Source organism: Sus scrofa, chromosome 7, assembly GCF_054392235.1.
Source record: "Sus scrofa isolate SSC_HxYL_T2T_F1_AM1 chromosome 7, Sscrofa_HxYL_maternal_Yorkshire_Landrace_v2.0, whole genome shotgun sequence".
NCBI classification, from domain to species: domain Eukaryota; kingdom Metazoa; phylum Chordata; class Mammalia; order Artiodactyla; family Suidae; genus Sus; species Sus scrofa.
The window spans coordinates 72,942,843-72,961,902 of NC_139389.1; the positions used below are offsets into that span (position 1 = coordinate 72,942,843).

A 19,060-nucleotide genomic window follows, 5' to 3' on the forward strand; every position below is an offset into this window, starting at 1 on the left:
AAAAATTAGCAAGCACTAAGCTTGTAATTCAGTTAATAAGCAAACTTAACACTGCCCCGGTTCATACTAAACATTTCAGAAATATTCACTAAATTTCTTTCAGAATTATTTACTTACTAACCCAGGTCTGCATGAAACACTAACACTGGTTCTGGGATAAAAATAACTAATAATAGAACCCTTGGTTGAAGTTAGTTACACCTTGTTGTATTGACCTTTTTGTTTCTCAGCATGAAAAAGTAGTACTACTGAACTGAAATGGTGTGTCTTTGTATTTTGTAATGTGTTGCATTGTTGCTGGATATCTTAACTTCATCAAATAGTTATTCTGCTGTGTGCCTTACACTGCACTAGGCACCTGAAATACAAAGATGACTATTTTAATGATGTTCAAGGGAAGCAAAAAAAGAGTATACAGTATACTTGAAGCTCATCATAATAAAACTTCAAATTCTCTTTATATTTTTTAAGCTTGTATTATATTTAAAAGGTATACTATTCCTTTTCTGGCCTAATTTGTTTGAAAAAAATTGCTATAATTCTCAATTTAGGTTTAGTCAATGAAATTAAAGCATCCATTACTTTCACCATTTAATTGGCCATTATAAAAATAGTTTTACAAAAAAACTTGAAGTCCTTTAATTAGTAATATAAAAGACCTAGAAAGAGACAATCATATAAGACTAGGTTGAATCTTTTGATAAAAAGATTAAAAAGTCTAAGGTTTGCTTCAACGGATTGACACTAAAATTACTCAGTTTGGCATTAAAAAAGATGGTAAAAGAAAGATATTAAAAATAAATTAATGAACAGCAAAATAAAAGCTATGTATAGCTGCAAGTTTCATTTTTAATAAAAGGGAATATCTGATAAAATAGCCTACATTATTAAAATCAGTATAGTATTCATATAGTTTTGTGTATCACGTAGTTGAGCCATAAATTTCACAAATGAAAAATATTGATAATAAGGCCACATTCAGACTAACTTTTACCCTTAAATGTATAAAGACTGTCAGTTTTCATGTTGTAATTGTCTTTGCCTTTAGGAACCATTAGAAACATGCACTTTAATTTTTTAAAAAGTGTTTTTACCTGTAAATAACTTTTCCAGTACTACATTTGTGGGGGGGGAGTTGCAGACTTTAATAGTTATGAAAGAAATTTTTATCAATAGTTTTCAACTCAGTAATATCAAAATGAAATATTTACTCTTTTATAGTAGCAAAAAATCATGATATCTGAAGGATGTTCTTTTTTTCCAGTCATCTCAAATTTTGATTTTCCTGTCACAAACCACCCATATGTATATAAACTCCCTTTAAAGATGTAAGTCAAAGTGGAGAGAGATGGCATGAAGTAGGCCACATAACAATCATATGGACCTGACTTATGGTTTGCAAAAATTACGTAATGGTGTGGAGATTTTTAGGTTCATTTTTACTTTTTAACATAATGGTAAAATTGATTTGCCACACAGAGGAAATGCATTCAAACCTGCAATTGAGGATCAACTTTAGGTATCCTATGCATACCCATGTGTATAAAATAATACTAATCAATACTAATGCAGTAATTTGAAATTGTTTTAAGGGAATATCAGTATAATAATAATAATACAAAGGATATAGCTGTTCTTTCTAACTGAACCAATTATTCTGTTCAATGGAATAGTGGAAAAATACTGTATTTTAAGTTTACTTAACTTGGCTCAAGCTTGTTTAAAACCTGCTGCCTGATTAACAGTAATGTAACAACTGTGATGATACTGAAATCCAAAAGGGCATTTTTCTAGATAATTTTTAGTATTGTTTAAAGAAATAATAAGAAAAACATTTTTGGTGTATCATAGTTGATCCATAAATTTCATAACTGTATTTTCTCAAAATGGACTCTGTCTGTGGCAGTAGACTGATACTTAAGGGAAATTATTTTTATCCCTAAGGTCATTGAGGGAGATATTGTGATGTCACACTTTGTTGGTCTTCCATAACTACATTAAAACTTATTAGATTTTTCATGTCCTTTATTTAAAAAAAAAATTACAGGAAAAAAAATCCCTTTATCTTTGTCAGGCATGTGTGTGGAAAATATCAAAAGTTTTAGTGACCTTCTTTTTAAACTTTTTTTATATTCATAAACACCTCTCCTCAGACTCTAAACTTCAAAATGAAATTGCTCCTCTTTTTGGACAAATAAAGTTCAGAAATCTAGATGTTTTTCCATAATGTCATATTGTCTTTTCAGATCATTTTTTAATAAAAGAAAAATCTAGAATGCCAACAATAGGATCATATTTTACTGAAAATGCACAGTGAACATTAATCTTTCTCATTAATACATGCATAATTTTTCCAGTATTATGTCTTTTTTGCTATCAGCCATAATATTTTTGAATGCCTATTGTGTAGTATATTTAGAATTACCTATAATATTCTATCATTTTAGTTGAGCTAGTAGATACTCCCTTTGGATTTGTTTTTCTACAAATTAAGTTAGAAATTTTAGTACTTTAAAGTGTTGATATGGTATATGACTCTATATATCCATGTGTATATGTGTGTGTGTACATGTGTATATGTACACAGCTGACCTATCAACAACATGAGATTGAACTGCACAGGCCCACTTATACATGCATTTTTTTCAGTAGTTGATATTATAGTACCATACAATCTGAGGTTGGTTGGGTCCATGGATGCAGAACCACAGAATCACCTATAGAAATGAACTATTGAATGGAGGCCTGAGTATAAGTTATAGACACATTATGCAGAGTGTCGGCACCACAACCTCCATGTTCAAGGGTCAGCTGTAAACACATATAAATATACATATATCTGTACACACATACCACTTTGTATAATTATCTTTAGAAAATGTATAGGTTCCTATTTAAGTAAATGTTATAAATATTAGTAATAAGACGCAAATATTTCTGTGCCGTCAAAATAAGGTAATTTCTATTAGAGTGATTATGAAGAACTATAGTAGGATCTAATCTTCTTTCATTCTAATGTCATTTTTGCTGTTAATTCACAAAATCTATATTGCCACATATGGATGGGATGATAGTATTATGATTGTCAGACTCATCTCTGAATCTGTGAATGGAATGAATCATCAAAATTTAGCCATTAAACTTTTCTCTTTTTCCTAGGCTTTGAAATGATCTGAAAGAAAATATTTTAGCTCTTCAGAAGATAGTTATTTTATATATATCCTAAATATTATTTCTAAGTGCCAATAGAAAATCAATTTCCTTGGACATATAATATAAGCTTTAAGTTTGTTTACTATGTTTTCAAAAATAAATTCCTAATCATATTTATTATCACTAGGTTATCCCAAATTATAAGCAGCTAGATGTATTCTGTTTTCAATATTTTGAACTTGGAAATATTGTTGACCAAGAAGCAAATAAATAATATTAATATTAAACAAAGCTCATTTACCTTTTGTGACAATAATTACTAGGTTCAGTTTTTACATAGAACATTCATTCACATGTAAAATATTTGTAATGAAAATAATAAAATAATAATTGAGCAATTACTGACTGCCAGGCACCGTGCTAAGTACTATACATGCATTCTCTCATTGAATCTTCATGGCAGTGTTGTGAGATGTTTTGAAAAAAAAAAAAAAAAAAAGCTTACCCACAGTCACAAAGTCCAAGGCTCACTTCAGAGTGTATGATCTTAACTACTATAATTACCCATGTAGTCTAAATATTCTGAGTCCCTTCTTGATATCAAGAGAGAGAAATTGCCTGTCATATTTGCAAATTAGAAATTGTTTTAAAAAATGTATTTTGCAGGCTATACTTTTCCACCAATTGAAAAATGTTTTTAATTGATTTATTTTTTATATAGTTTTAAGGTTGCCATGGGAGAACTATGGACTTTGAAATCAGACTGATCTGGATTTAAATCCTAGTTCTGCTAATTATTATCTGCATGAACTCAAATAAATTAATCTATCCTAAACCCAGTTTTCCCATTTTAAGGAGATGAAATAGGACAAACTTAGACTAATATGTTCTAAATCTGTACTAATGGTAGTTCTTAAATATCTTAATATAAAACCTCTTGTTTGCCTGTGTTTCTATACTATTTTGTTTAAAATTATGTGTTACTTATTTATGACATTCATTGGTGCATCCAACACTAATTGTAATCACTTATCAACTCTTTTAACAGTATTAAAGCAGTAAGATTATTTGGGTAATCTGTACTTTAATATAAGGTTATATTTTGTAGGTTCTAATCCTCATCTGTTTTGGTTTAAGGACTATTCATTTTTACTTTTTTTTTTTTTTGTCTTTTGTCTTTTAGGGCCACACACTCAGCATATGGAGGTTCGCAGGCTAGGGGTCAAATCAGAGCTGCAGCTGCCAACCTACACCACAGCCACAGCAATGCAGGATCCAAGCCACGTCTGTGGCCTACACCACAGCTCATGGTAATGCTGGATCCTTAACCCACTGAGCAAGACCATGGATGCTAGTCAGGTTCATTAACTCTGGGCCACAACGGGAATTCCCATTTTTACTCTTAACGCAGTTTTGTCACATAGCTAACAATTACTGCATTCGTGCTGTGTGCCAGAATCTTCGCATATGTAGGAATTTATTCCCCACTATTTTGCAGACTAATAGTGTCTCCATTTTACAAATAAAAAAACTGACTCAGGTTAGTTTGCCCAAGACCCAACATCTAGTAACATGACAAACTTATTTAACTTAGGTCTATCTAACATAGGCCTATGTTCTTTCTAACACGACACTGCCTCTTAGTTCAGTATTAATTGGAATTGCTTTCAAAGTCAGGTATTTAAAGATTATTTTTAGTAATCCAGTAACTTTAACAGTTTTAAACTGGTCATATCTGTCATTAAGCGGTATAAACAAAGCCACAATACCAGCAATCCATTGAGTTCCTTTTATAATCTGTATAGATTCCCCAAAGTCATATTTATTGTTATTTGAAATAATAGTTCACCATAATCAGTGTACAGTACATGAATCAATTTATCATACCATCAGGATATAGAAAGCTGTCTGAGTACTGTGAGAATGTTAATATGCAAAACATAGCCCACACGTTTTAATCTTTATACTTGAGTATATATTAATAATAGAAATAAATTACCATTCTTCATGACTCAGGTGATATAAATCAATACTTAGGCAGAATAGGATATGAAATGAAGTGCAGGTATCACTTTATTGTTCACATTTAAAATTGAGATCTGTCTACCATAAATTATTCGTAGAGTTAAGTATACTGAGTATATATGACCAATACCATTTGCTGAAACGTGAAAAGGTACTGATAGCTGTCTACCACACACACTAAAAAACCGGCTTTGACTCAGTTGACTGAAAGGGAGTTTCACATTGAAGGAGGTAAGGGAAGCATATAGGAATTACTGTTTCTGAGGGAAATATTCTTTGAATTTGGCATACTCTAAAGCAGTGCTCTCTAATAAAACTTTCTAAGATGATGGAAATGTTCTTTATCTGCACTGTTGAGTATGGTTGCTGAACAATTTAAATGTGGCTAGTACACCAAGGAGCCAAATTTTTTATTTTATTAACTGCAGTGTGGCTGTGGCTATCATGTTGGACAGTAAAGACCTAGAGATTTTATGACCGCGTGGTTAGGATAACATGCCACCAGTACAATGAACATTTTAAAAGGTAGATGTTTATAGAATCTCTCATAGACTTTCTTTTTTCTTTTCTTTTTTCCTATTTGAACTTGTTTTGTTAGTTGGTAAGTATAACATTTGAATTTACAAAGCATTTGTCCATTGTGAAACCTCATCACTCTAACGCATTGCATGCCCAATTGTATTTCATATTAAAACCCGATTACTATCTTCTCTGCTCATCTGTTAACACCTGTAAAATTCTGCACTGTGTCTCTCACATCTGTTATCTATCTTCTCTTTTCTCACTTCTGCTTGCTACTCCATTTCTTCATTCACAACAAAGAAAGAAATGCAGTGATAGTTCTCTTCCTCCCAAAACCTCCACTAGAAAACATGGGCCATTTCAAGGTAAACAGCCATGGGAAGGCTTCTCGTGACTGGCCGGGAATAGTAATGCATTACCCGAAAAGCATGAGCTACTGCTCTTCACTCTCCTTCTGCCACCCATCTGCAGTGCTTCCTCAAAAGGGCCATGGATTCATATTCTCCTCTGGGTTTTCCAGTATAAGTCTCCTATGAACCAGTTCACATCTTCAGGAAGAGTAAAGGTGAACAGAAATATATTTCCTTCTCTTTTTGAAGGCCAAGCTCATTTCAATTAAAAAGGAGAGAATGTTGGAGAAGTTACTTTGAAAAGGAGGGCAGTTTATCTGGATTAGGAGTAGTGATAAAATATTTTTCCTTGACAATGTCTTCGTTCCTGAGTGTAACTAATATTTGGCCTTAAAAACACAGTGAAGTGTTCTACAGAGATACATTCTTGATTTTCTAAGACATCTCAGTAGGATCTATACCCCTTATTAAACAGTTTTATGTTTCCTTATAAATATTCATAATTTCACTCTAGGCACAAATGTTTCATTATGTGGAAGTAATAGTATAAGTATTCCCAAGCCCAAAGTGTCTGTGAGGTCCTACACTGGTTAATATGCCAAAAGTTTCCCTAGTAAGTAAGGAAATATACGAATTTAAGCCCTCAACTTGTGTGATGTGACACGTACAGATACTTTTCATGTACGTAACACCAAGAAAATCTGGATTAAAGTGCCTTAAAATAAACGGAATTTTTAAAAAATTGTTATTCTGTTTGCAGATTATTTTTGTTTTTTGAAGGGTTTTTATTTTTATTTCTTATTCACGAAATATTTGAGAACCTACAATGTGCAAAGTTCTGTAGTATTGCTGTAGAGAATCATAACTCATAGAAATAAAGTACATAGGGGAAGAGCTATGTAAATGACGTGAAGAATTTTCCAATTTGAACTCGTTTTGCTTCTTTAAAATTTTTATATCTACTAAAGTTAAGAAAACGAAAGCATTGCCTATTGCTTCTGAATTGAGACACTTTGAGAGGTCAGTTTGTCTTTTTCGACTGACTTTCGGAAGAGAGTTCTTGTCCTCCTCCCTCCCCCCGGGAATTTATCTTGCTCCTTCTTAAAAGCATAAATTTAAATACTTAGCATGTATAATGGTCTCATACCGTTAAGTTCCTTTTTGAAAATGTTCGATGCTGTTTTATTTTCAAGTTGGAACAATGAAGGCCTTTTTCTTGATGATACCCTAAACCCGAGAGATAGGAATTGGTCCTTTTCACCTGCTTCTTAAGCCCTTCCACGCATGCTGATGGTACTTTGGATCCCTGTCCTTTCTGTCCCAAAGATTTTGCTTCCCGTTGCTTTTTCCAAGGAGCTGGCTCTGGAAATAATGTTTGGTGGTTTCTTGCTAATCTGATGACATGAGCCACCAGAGCACTGGGTTTTAAATAAAATATTAGTAGACTGTTTTAACAAGCAAGTTTGGGGATTGCTCTTTCCTCTCAAAAGACCTCGTTAAGGGTTGGACCCTTGCTGCATCTGTGTAGCACAAAGGTTGTTTCTTATGGGAGGAGAGACTGGATGACTTGTATTGATGCTCTTGCTATTTCCCACAGGCTCCTACCCAGAGATTCTACCCAGTGAAACTCCCACAGCAACGCAGGTAGATGGGGCTGACCTGGCCTCTCCAATGTCTCCTCGAACTAGCAAAAGCCGCATGTCCATGAAGCTGCGTCGTTCCTCTGGTTCAGCCAATAAATCCTAAGGAGACAGCAGCCCAGCAGTGGCCAGCAGTAGCCACCTTAGCATGCACACAGCATTAACCCTTTCCAGCTTCGTGTTTGCCATAACATGCATGTTCCTTCCTGAACATTTATTTTAGAAAACACTGGATTTAAATAATTTGTAACTTAATATTTTAGATTTGGATTGTTTATTCAGTTGTTTTTCCCACACACACACTCCAAGCTGCCATAAGGGGGAGAGGGGTGGAATTTTATTCTGCACCCTTTTCCTTCCCTAGATAATTATGTCTAAGTAGTTTTAATTTTATAATTAACTTTGAGCCAAAATATAACTGGCCAGATAGTCTCATTATTTTATTTATCTTGCCCCATTGCAACTTTATGGCTCAGTAAATATATAATTTTTTATAAATGTGCATCTTTAAATTTAAACATTTGTAAAGTTATAGCAAAGGTTACAGATCTGTTAATACACAGGATGTGTATGGATTATTTATGTTACGAAAATAAAACACTTAAATGGTTTTTTGAAGCATCTCGAATTCCAGCTGAAATAATTTTAGCATTAACTTTTTCTTCCCGAACCAATATCTCATTTCTTGGCTGTGCAGGCAATGCCATGACACATCTAATAATCAGAAAAATCACTGTGCTGAACTTTGATTCATGTTTAGCTTCCAAATATTTTTCTAATGTTCTGCTTTTTAAATGGTATCACTGTTAAATGCCATTTCTGTTTTGAGATTGTGGCCCCTTATTATTGGCTGCTGGATCCTGGTGTATCTGTGTTCTTCCTTAAGTATCAAAAAGGGAGGAATTGGGGGTGGGGCAAAAGAAGACTTTCTGATATAAAGTCTGTGGCTTAAATTATGTGTAGTACTTTAAAAAAAAAAAAAAAGAACATAACCCAGGAGTCTAAATTAATCTGATGTTGTTAATACTGAATTTGCAGTCACAGGTTGGTATACATTCCACCCACCAGAAGTATTTTCCTACAGTAGATAAGCTGCTCACATTTTGTTTTGAACAGGCATCTCCTAAGGAAATGTAGCATGACATTGATACTAACTGCATGTGTAAATACATCATACTGCAAACTATAAAATATAAATTATGTATCATCATTCATGTAGTATCTACAAATTTGTAACAGTGGAAAAAAAGATGGTATTTAATAATACAATAAAAATATTCTTCTCATTTCCTGTCCATGAGTATTGATTTGTCCTTGTATTTCTTTTGTCTTTTATATATTTTCAGACTTAATAAACAAGGCTTCGTGATTGATGGAGAGATATAAAACATAAACCTAGCTAATCGTGAAAAGTGAATTTTAATTACCTTCTTAAGCTACACCCCAATTTATTTCTCAGAGGTCTTCCACAGTCATTAAAAACACATTTTACACGTTCATACGAGCTAGCCAGAAACTACCCCCCACCCAGTGCACTTGGTTAAAAACATCAATTTATCTCACCCTCATGCTTCTTTGATTTCTTAAATTTTACTTTTTTTTTGTAATAGACACTAAAGAGCAAAACTTTTTACAGACAGTTTCTAAAACAAGCTTTCAGAGTTCCTGTGCTCTTTAAATTTGGGGTTTTCTTATAAATAAAAAATGCATATGAAACTAAAGAAAATAAACTAGAATTTCCCATAAAAGCTTATATAGAGGATAAACATGTATAGAGTCCCCAGGAACAAGAGTAAACAATATGGACAGTTTCCCACAACCAAGGTGAAGAATTACAAAAAGAAGGTAATTTTTAAAAAAGATAAAGTAACTACTTACACATTTTCAATAGTGCCTTCATTTTTAAAAAATGAACAGCTATTGGATTGATAATGTGTAACAAAATGGAGTGAAAGTACCAGCTTAAAATAATGAAGTTAGCATAGTTAACATTTTGTTCATCTTCAGATAACACTTCATAAAAGAAGAAAATATTTAAAATTATTTTCTGTTGGTATTTTTGGATAGTAAACCATCTTTAATATTTAAAGAATAGTACATATTCTTTGCCTTTCAGAGCTTAGACTGTGCAGCCATACTCCAAAGGAAATTTTCCCATTTTATTTCTGTACCATTACACTCACAAAATATAATTTCTCCTATCTATATTCTTTCTAAATGGGTCACTAAGATAAAGTAGGATACTGGCTATAGGGAGATAAGAAATGTAGCTTTTAGAAATACTCTGTGTTCAATGAGATTTTTAAGACAAACACAGAACACAACAAAGCACCAGCTATGTACATTTATTTGGTGGTAAGCATCATACAAATACGGGCTATCTGTCAAGCAATACTCAGTCAGTCAGTGCCCAGACTCTGGCTACTGGGGCACAGGTACGGAATGTACACTGAATATGGTTTACAGAAAGAAACTCAAAACTAAGTTGCTGCCAAAAAGAAAATTCTGACTATTGAATGAATTATCATTCATTTCCATAGTGGATTAAAGTATTAACATCTTCCTTGAGGTGAACATAGTGTCATATATAATACACATTATGAGATACACAATTTGGATGAAACCCTACTAAAACAGGCAAACTTCAGGAAATGAGTGCTATATTTCCAGAAAAGTTATTAAAGGTTTAAAGTATCTCTTCCTGAATACTGCACACAAAGTAGCTAAAGGTGAGAATTTGGAAGGTGTCTCAGCTCTTTTCCAGTAAAGAGGTACTATTTCCCACTTTCAAATACTAAGAGTGGACTAATAATTGGGAAAAGGAGAGTTTACAGGGAGATCCCCACTTCACCCCAAAGCGCAAACATCTTACATTTCCTGCCCACACACAGGTCTTGCATTTCCCACCCTCCTGATGTAAGTTTGGCACCAACCACATAACTTTTAATTCACAGAATATACAGTGCAAGATATCTGACCCTACTGAGACAGAAGCTACATAGGCGCCTGCGATGGCAAAGGAGGGGGAAGAAAAGGGGACTACTACCACTTTTGGTAGCTAGAATCCTTTGTAGACACCGAGACATGCACGCATTCTGCGACTTTCCATAGGAATTACAAGGCATATAGGATTTGTTAAGGTCTCCAGAGTTTGGTGGGGGTGGGGGTGAATCCTATTCTCTTGGGGAAAGTGAGAAGGATTTAAAAGTTCTTGACGGAGAACATTTGTACCATATACATACCTGCTCTAGAGAGGGATTTTGTTTCGCTGTCCGCTCCTCTGGCGGAACACTGACTACTGGGAGTTTTAGGAGAGAAAATAAAGGAAAGAGTAAACTTGCAAGTTGAAGAAAGCCCCACAGAATTTCCCTTGATCTGTTTCCTCAAAGGCCAGCCTCACAATCTTCCTCGTCTCTCGGCCCTTAACAGCCCGGACGCAGTGGCATCTGCAGCAGCAGTACCTGCCGACTTTCTGAGGGATGGCACTTATTGATATGCCGGGTCAGCCCCGGGGAGCTAAAAAAAGTGGACGGGCAGTGCTTGCACGAGAAAATTTGCTGAGCACTCCCGTCGGGTGCCCCGTCTGGGCTAGGTGCTTCAGGGGGCACCCCGGCCAAGGCGGGCAGAAGCAGTTCCTCCCGGACCGCATGCCACAGCCGGTGCTTGTCCCTGATGTCTGCCGATGGGAAGTGTGCTCCGCACAGCGGACAGGCAAAGGCGAGTGGGGCGCCACGTTCAGAGCCAAAGCCAGGGGCGAGCGCGCGGGCTGAGCTCGCCTCGTGAGTGCCCAGGTGCTTGCGCAGATAGGCTTGGCGACGGAACTTTTTGTGGCAATATGGGCACACGAAGATCTCGGGTCCCCCAATACCACTGACACCACTGGAACTGCCCGACCCAGGCACCCGGCGCCCGAGCACCCCTTCCGTATAAGGGACCTGAGGCAGAGGAGGTTCGGGGTGGGACAACACCTGGAGGCCTTGATGTGGGGCGCTGTCCTGGTGCTTCTCAGCCCCGGAGCTGTCCCCGGCCTGCAGGTGCTGATCCGCAGTTCGCTCTGCCCGACTGCTCTCTTTCCCCTCCGTCAAGAAAGATGCAATCGCCCCGGAATCTGAGGAGGAAGAGGACGACGAAGGAGGCAGCCTCCCGTCGGCTGAGGAGACTGCGGCAGCATTTGCCGCTACAGGACGTGGCTTGTGCCAGCGGCGATGAGAGGCGAGGTTCGCAGGGCAGCTGAAGACCTTGTCGCACTCGGGGCAGCGGTACTCGACGCGCACAATGCGGGAGCAGCGATGCTGAGCCAGTGCGAAGGGGTCTGCGTACTGCTCCTTGCACAGCTGGCAGATGAACTCCCCCAGCGGCGTGCGGCTGCCCCCCAGGCCCCGGGACGGTGCTCCCGGCTCCTCCTCCTTGATCTTCAGGCCCAGGACCGGGGATGTGGTGACTTCATCGGCGAAGCTCAACTTCCTCATGGCCTTTGGCTTCTTGACTCCAGCTGCCGCGGGCCCAGATGCGCAGCCCGGAGGTGCCTTAGCACGGCGCTCACCGCCGGCAGTCCGCTTCAGGCTGTGCAGCGTGGCGGAGAGGGGCGCGGGGTCTGGATGGAGCGCGGGCTCTGGGAACGGTGCCCGGTGCGGCAGCATGAACTGTTCCCCCGAGGTCGGTGCAGCTGCTGGCGCCACCGAGCAAAAGGTGGCCACGGCGGCGGCGCCCCCGGGAAAGGACTCAGCGGAAACTGGAGAGCTGAGGCAGCGCTCCAGGAACGCCCGGCGCAGTTCCGCACCCGCCGGCTTCGTGGGGCTGGGGCTGGGCCCGAGACCGTCCCTGCCATCGGCCCTCCACTCCGCGCCTTCCCGCCCGCCTACCCCTGGGCTCACCCGGGCCGCCGGACAGGATGACCCCAACAGTTCGCCGGCCGCCTCCTCATCTGGGGTCAGGGGTGCCGCCCGCTCTACATTGGGCTGGGGAGCACTGGAAGCCTCCTCGGGAAAGGGCTGCACCCCCTGAGGCCCCAGCAGGGGGAAGACCCTCTCGGCTAGGCGTACTCGGTACGAGCAGCCTGTCCGTTTAGTTCGTTTTACCAGGAAGCCCCTAGGCATGGTGGAGTCGGAGCGCTTGGGGGCAGGAGAAACCCGGGTGCCACAGGGGCTGAGAGCCAGCGACACCACAGCTACCTGAGCTTCGCTGCGAGCGTCATGCGTCCGCCACCTTTATAGCTGAGACACCGGCCCAGGGACCGCGGGTCGCCTTTGGGTGGACCAGCCAATCAGGAGTGGGAGCGGGTGCAGGGGCGGGGCTTTCACGGGGCTGGGTTCAAGGAGGTCCACCAGGCGGGCGGCTGCACTGGCTGCTACCCGGCCTGGTCCCAGCCGCTAAGGCCGCCTCCCACAGCCACCCACTATGCGAAGACGCGAGAAGGTGAGGTCCGGAGTGTAAGGAAGCTCAGCACTCCCCGCGTCAGTGGCCTCCAGGGGCCGTCTGGGGGCTCTGGAGGAAAGGCCACCTCACCGTGCCCTCCTTGTGGACTGGACCCTGCTGCCCCCATGCTTGAGAGTCTGATGGAAAAGCCCCCTCCCTGCAGGAGCAAAGCTGTAAGGAAGGGGCCATGGGCTACGGTCACCGGTTGAGTGTCAGCCAGGGAACGGGTTAACATCCTCTTCTCCTATCGAACTGATGATGAGAAGCTGCGACTGGGCTGCAGGGCTGCTAAATCCACCGCCCTGTGCCTACACTTGACGGCGGGAGCACGTCTGCCATCCAGTATCGATCGACACTGCGCGCGTCTGTGATACTATGAGAATTCATCTGGGAAGAAGGGCTCTCAGTGCGGGAGATCGTGCGTGCTGGCAAGCCTCTGGAGCTCAGGACGCCACCAGGTTTCTAGGCCCTGGTCCTCGGGGCTTATAAATGCCTCCTCCCCGATGGGAATAGGAGTGGGGAGGGGAAAATAGGATCTAATTTTCGACTGTCCTCAGATAAAGTGCTTTCTCTGTTCACACCTTCCACTTGTACTACCCAGAGACATGACAGTGCCTAACTGACCTGTTTAGCATGGAGTAGATTGAGTGAGAAATACTGGTGGAATCAGGATCACATCTGCTTCCCCTTGTATAAGAGATACTTTGCAAAAGGTGTGTTATGGGTGTTTAAAAACAATAAATTTTCATCCAGCACTCTTTTAAGCACCAGAAGAGATTTAAAAGTTTGTAAAACTAGCTGAACTATGAAATAATTAGAAGGTATGTGACAGACATATAATAAAATGCCGAAAATCCATAGTGTAGAAAAGTATAGTCTGAGAATAAGGAAGGAAAAAGAACTGTTTTCAAGATTCCTACCTAAGCCAAATTGGAGAAACAGACTGAGAAATGTGTTTTTGAAACAGACTGTGGCATAACAGAGCTAGTCATCAATAACACATCCTGTCTTCCTTCTAGTGAGTGAAGCATTTGTACACAGAGAGCATTACTTGGGAGAAGATTTGGAAGTGATTATGTATTTGTTAATCATTGGCTGTATTTGATGCATTTTACTTAAGTAATTACTAATCTTTTCACAACACAAAACAGAAGTAGATATCATTATTATCCTTTTTTGATGAGGGGATTGAGCCATAAGAGAAGTTACATAACTGGCAGAAGTCACCCAGAGCCCAGATTCAAACCAAGTTCTGGCTAATTCCAAAACTCAGACTTTCCACTATAAATTTTTTTTTTCTGATCACATCCCACAATAAGAAATATATTTTATAGTACATACTCATAACTGAAACAAAAGTTTCACAAAATAATACCTGCCCTTAACTAGGTACAATGCATTTTTGTATTTTCTATTCTTTTTCATTTTAAACTATGCTGATCACAGCAAACACTAATGGGTTAACTCAGTTTAAAAAACATCATTAAGATGTTTCCCATTAAATAACATGAAATCAGGGAGTTCCCTTTGTGGCTCAGCAGTTAACAAACCCAACTATGACCCATGAGGATGTAGGTTCGATCCCTGGCCTTACTCATTGGGTTGGGGACCCGGCATTGCCATGAACTCATTGTCATGTAGGTCGCAGACATGGCTCAGATCTGGCATTGCTGTGGCTGTGGTGTAGGCTGGCAGCTGTAGCTCTGATTAAACCCCTAGCCTGGGAACTTTCATATGCCGTGGGCACAGCCCTAAAAAGCAAAAAACAAAACAAAAACATAAAATCATACAAAATTAAATAAAGTAAATAAACCTGACACTTTCTCATCAAAATTAATATTCTGAATCACTCCTTAAAATAATTGTGTTCTTTAATAGTATAGGTAAACTTAGATTTCCGAATTGATCATGACCAACCTGTCAGTTTATGTGAGTTTGTTTTTTTGGTCTTTCTTTCTTTCTTTCTTTCTTCCTTCCTTTCTTTCTTTTTCTTTCTTTCTTTTTTTGGTTACACCCATAGCATGTGGAAATTCCTGGGCCAGGGATGGAACCCACGCCACAGCAGGGAACCAAGCCACTACAGAGACAACACTAGACCCTTAACCCACTGTGCCACAAGAGAACTCCCTATGTATGATTTCTAATTCAACTTCTTCTCCTCTCCTCTTTCTCCTAATGACCGAGATGTATTGTCGTATATATATATTGTAGGGTATGGAAAATCTGACATAAGAATTTTAATACTTTAAGAGGTCCCCTTTTTAAGAGGGGCTTTTCCTTCAGTGTCTACGACTCTGTAAGAGTTGCTCTGTAAGAGTTGACCTAGCATTTGTGCTTCCAGGTATAATTCAAAAGAATTGTAAACAGGGACTGAATCACATACTGGCACACCAGTGTTCACTGTAGTGTAATCCATAATAGCCCAAAGATGGAAACAACCCAGCGTCCACCAACAGATAAATGTGTGAACAAAATGTGGTATATACAAATGACAGAGTAGTATTCAGCCATAAAAAGAAATGAAGTACATGGAAACAGTATATTAAGCGAAATGAACCAGACATAAAAAGAAAAACATTGTAAGATTTCACTCATATGAAATATCTAGAATAGACAAATTCATAGAAATAAAAAGTAGATTATTACTGGTGGGTCAGGGCCTGGGGGATAGGAACTTATAGTATAATGGTTATAGAATTTCTTTCTGGAGTGATGGAAAAAGTTTGTTAATAGCAGTGATAGATGGCCAACACTGTGAATGCACTTAATGCTGTTGAATTGCACACTTAAAATTGTTTAAATGGATATTTTTGTTATATATATTTTACCACAATAAAAATGTTCACAGGCACATCAAAAACGAGTGGAAGGCAACTCCCCAGGGCAAGGGCCACCTCCTTCCCACTCCATCCCTCTCCCTAACTGCCTTCTGTGATCTTTCCTTTCCTCATCACCTGACTCCCTCAATATCCAATGAACATCTGACCTCCATTAAAGGAGAATTTCCTGGGTTTCACTGCACAAGTGCATCTGCTATTCTCCATACTTTGTAACACTTGTATTAGCTACCACATAGGCTAATACTAATCTACTATTGAGTTAGTACCATGTTACCACCATGAAGCAGAGCAAATAATAATTAGTATATAGCAACACACAGCCATTTCCCCTCTGTGTGTGTGTGTTCAAACTAAAAAGAATTATTATTTTAAAAAGAAAAAATGCTATCAAATATTTTCTACAACTCCATTAGTTCTAAGAGGCCTCCCCCACGTCCCCCCCAAGTGTAACTTGATACCAACCTTTCTGGAAATCAGTGTAGCAGTGACTATCAGACGCTTTAAAAAATATGTATACCCTTTAATTCACCAATCCCTCATCCAAAAGAAGGACAAAGATTTATGCACAAAGCCACTGGGAACTATGTCTGGTCACTTATGATGGAGCATGATAATGGGAGAAAAAACAATGTATACATGTATGTGTAACTGGGTCACCTTGCTGTATAGTAGAAAATTGACAGAGCACTGTAAATCAGCTACAATGGAAAAAAACAAAAATCATTATATATATAAAAAAGATTTATGCACAAAGCTGTTTATCAGTGTTATCTGTAATTGTATATAATCAGAAACTACCTTGACTAAACCGTGGTGCAGCTATACTATCGATGATTATGTAAGCCATAAAAAATGCAATGACACAGAGTTCCCTTTGTGGCTCAGCTGTAATGAACCCGACTAGTATCCATGAGTTTGTGGGTTTGATCCCTGGCCTCGTTCAAAGGCTTAAGGATCCGGTGTTGCCGTGAACTGAGGTGTAGGTCACGGATGCAGCTCAGATCCCGAGTTACCCATGGCTATGGTGTAGGCCAGCAGCTGCAGCGCCAATTTGACCCACTATCCTGGGAAATTCTATATGCCATGGTGCAGCCCTTAAAAGACAAAAAAGAAAAAAAATGCAATGACACTGACAAATATGTATGTCTTAATGTGAGCATAAACAGCAGGATGCAAATTTGCATGTACATTAATGATCTCGATTATGAAAGAATAAAATGAATAAAACACTGGAAAGAAATATATTACAATGGTGTTGGAGTTGCTTCTAGTTAGGAAGAGTTTTCGTTTTTTGTTATTTTTTAAAATTTTTGTTTAATTTCTTTTTGCAATAAGCATCTATCACTGATAATCAGAGAAAAAAAATAATGGAAAAGCTGCCTTAAATCCTTTCTGGTGTTAGATGTGGTACCCCTCCCCCAGGACGCTGTTGGAAAATGACAGTGGGACATGAAATGGAAATTGCACAGTTAGTAGAATTCTCCAGAATGGTAGCCCTAGAAAAGAGGCAACAAGTCCCTATCATGCCACTGACCTTCCAGTTGAAGAACACTTTGGGGGAGAGATTAAGGGTTAAGTAAAAAGTTAAAAAAAAATGCTAAAAGGGGAAAGAAAACATTTAGGTGGATACTCTCCATTTAGGTATAAACCTAGATAATCCTTCAAGATATTCACACTTCTGGAGTTCCTGTCAAGGCACAGCAGAAGCAAATCCAGCTAGAAACCATGAGGTTGTGGGTTCGATCCCTGGCCTCACTCAGTGGGTTAAGGATCCAGCATTGCCATGAGCTGTGGTGTATGTCACAGAGGTGGTTTGGATCCTGAGTTGCTGTGGCTGTGGTTTAGGTCGGCGGCAACAGCTCCGATTAGACCCCTAGCCTGGGAACATCCATATGCCGCAGGTGCAGCCCTAAAAAGACAAAAAAAAAGATATACACACTTCTTTATCCCACTTAGGGAAATTTTCCCACTTAGAATTTATGATAAATAGGGCATTCCGGGAGTTCCTGTTGTGGCTCAGTGGTTAACGAATCTGACTAGGTACCATGAGGTTGCGGGTTCAATCCCTGGTCTTGCTCATCGGGTTAAGGATCTGGCATTGCTGTGAGCTGTGGTGTAGGTTGCAGATGCAGCTCAGATCCCACGTTGCTGTGGCTCTGGGGTAGGCTGGCAGCTACAGCTTGATTTAGACCCCTAGCTTGGGAACCTCCATATGCTGCAGGAGTGGCCCTAGAAAAGGCAAAAAGACAAAAAAAAAAAAAAAAAAAAAAAAAGATGAAAAAAATAGGGTATTCCTTGGCAAGACTGTGAAATCTTTGCTTTCTTTATATATATCCTTTCTCTTGACAATGACTTTTTTTTTTTTTCCCACTGTACAGCAAGGGGGTCAGGTTATCCTTACATGTATACATTACAATTACAGTTTTTCCCCCACCCTTTCTTCTGTTGCAACAATGACTTTTTAAAAATACTCAGGACCTTTTAAAGACACAATCAGGACCATCGTATGCTCTGTTATACTTTGATAAGAACTCATAAATACTCAATTCTCTCTCAAGATATTTGCATTTTAAGCTTCCTATCCCTAATTATGGAATAAATTACTTTTGTTTAAATTCTGAAATTTTGAGATAATAGCAATCAGGAATTTTTTTGTACAGAGAGATATCTTGCCCTGAGGTCATAGTGTATATGAGACAAACCCAGATGACTGACCTACTTTTTAGTCACTTGAATATCAGGATTACTCAGAAGGAACTTTATTTCTTCTATTTCCCTGACAGGTCCCTGTGCAAGGGTTAAGACTTGTGATCTCTACTAGGGGCCTCTTCTCACCCAAGAACTTGGAAGTCAAATGATTTCTCACACATCTAAAACAAAGCTCTTGATTTCCTCTGCTAAATCTAATCCTCATCTTGGTACCTGGCAGCTCCATTCAATTAGCTGCCTAGACCCAATCCTAAAAACTTTGGCTCATGCCAAACACCCCATGTTCAACCCATCAGCAAGGGTTGTCAGCTCTACCTTCAAGCAGTTCCTGAATCTGAAGACTTCTCTGATTCTCTACCACTGTATCTATTTGGTCTCTCTCCTTCCACCTTTGCCCCTCTATAAT

At 39.2% G+C, this 19,060-nt stretch overlaps 2 protein-coding genes and 1 pseudogene across 14 annotated transcripts in view; 2 read left to right on the forward strand and 1 right to left on the reverse strand.

The window, feature by feature from the left end:
• The window catches only part of RALGAPA1 (Ral GTPase activating protein catalytic subunit alpha 1), a 231,376-nt gene extending 222,400 nt beyond the window's left edge, over window positions 1–8,976 (forward strand). For 8 of the 13 annotated variants that reach the window (XM_021099154.2, XM_021099150.2, XM_021099161.2 and 5 more), the window contains one exon: window positions 7,648–8,976. Coding sequence is in view for 7 of the 13 variants with exons in the window: in XM_021099150.2 (XP_020954809.1) it covers window positions 7,648–7,796 (149 nt within the window). In the remaining 6 variants the exon portion in view is untranslated. Of the gene's footprint in view, window positions 1–5,776; window positions 5,780–6,000; window positions 6,065–6,210; window positions 6,266–7,647 lie in introns of all 13 variants that reach the window. The other 5 variants (NM_001444482.1, NM_001444485.1, NM_001444483.1 and 2 more) reach the window with 3 other exon arrangements.
• A 288-nt stretch (window positions 8,977–9,264) lies between these two features.
• On the reverse strand, window positions 9,265–12,910 carry INSM2 (INSM transcriptional repressor 2). Its single transcript, XM_013989043.3, has one exon. The coding sequence runs from the start codon at window positions 12,784–12,786 to the stop codon at window positions 11,113–11,115; it is 1,674 nt and encodes a 557-aa protein (XP_013844497.3). The 5' UTR covers window positions 12,787–12,910; the 3' UTR covers window positions 9,265–11,112.
• A 2,103-nt stretch (window positions 12,911–15,013) lies between these two features.
• The window catches only part of LOC146401662 (ferritin heavy chain pseudogene), a 110,679-nt pseudogene continuing 106,632 nt past the window's right edge, over window positions 15,014–19,060 (forward strand).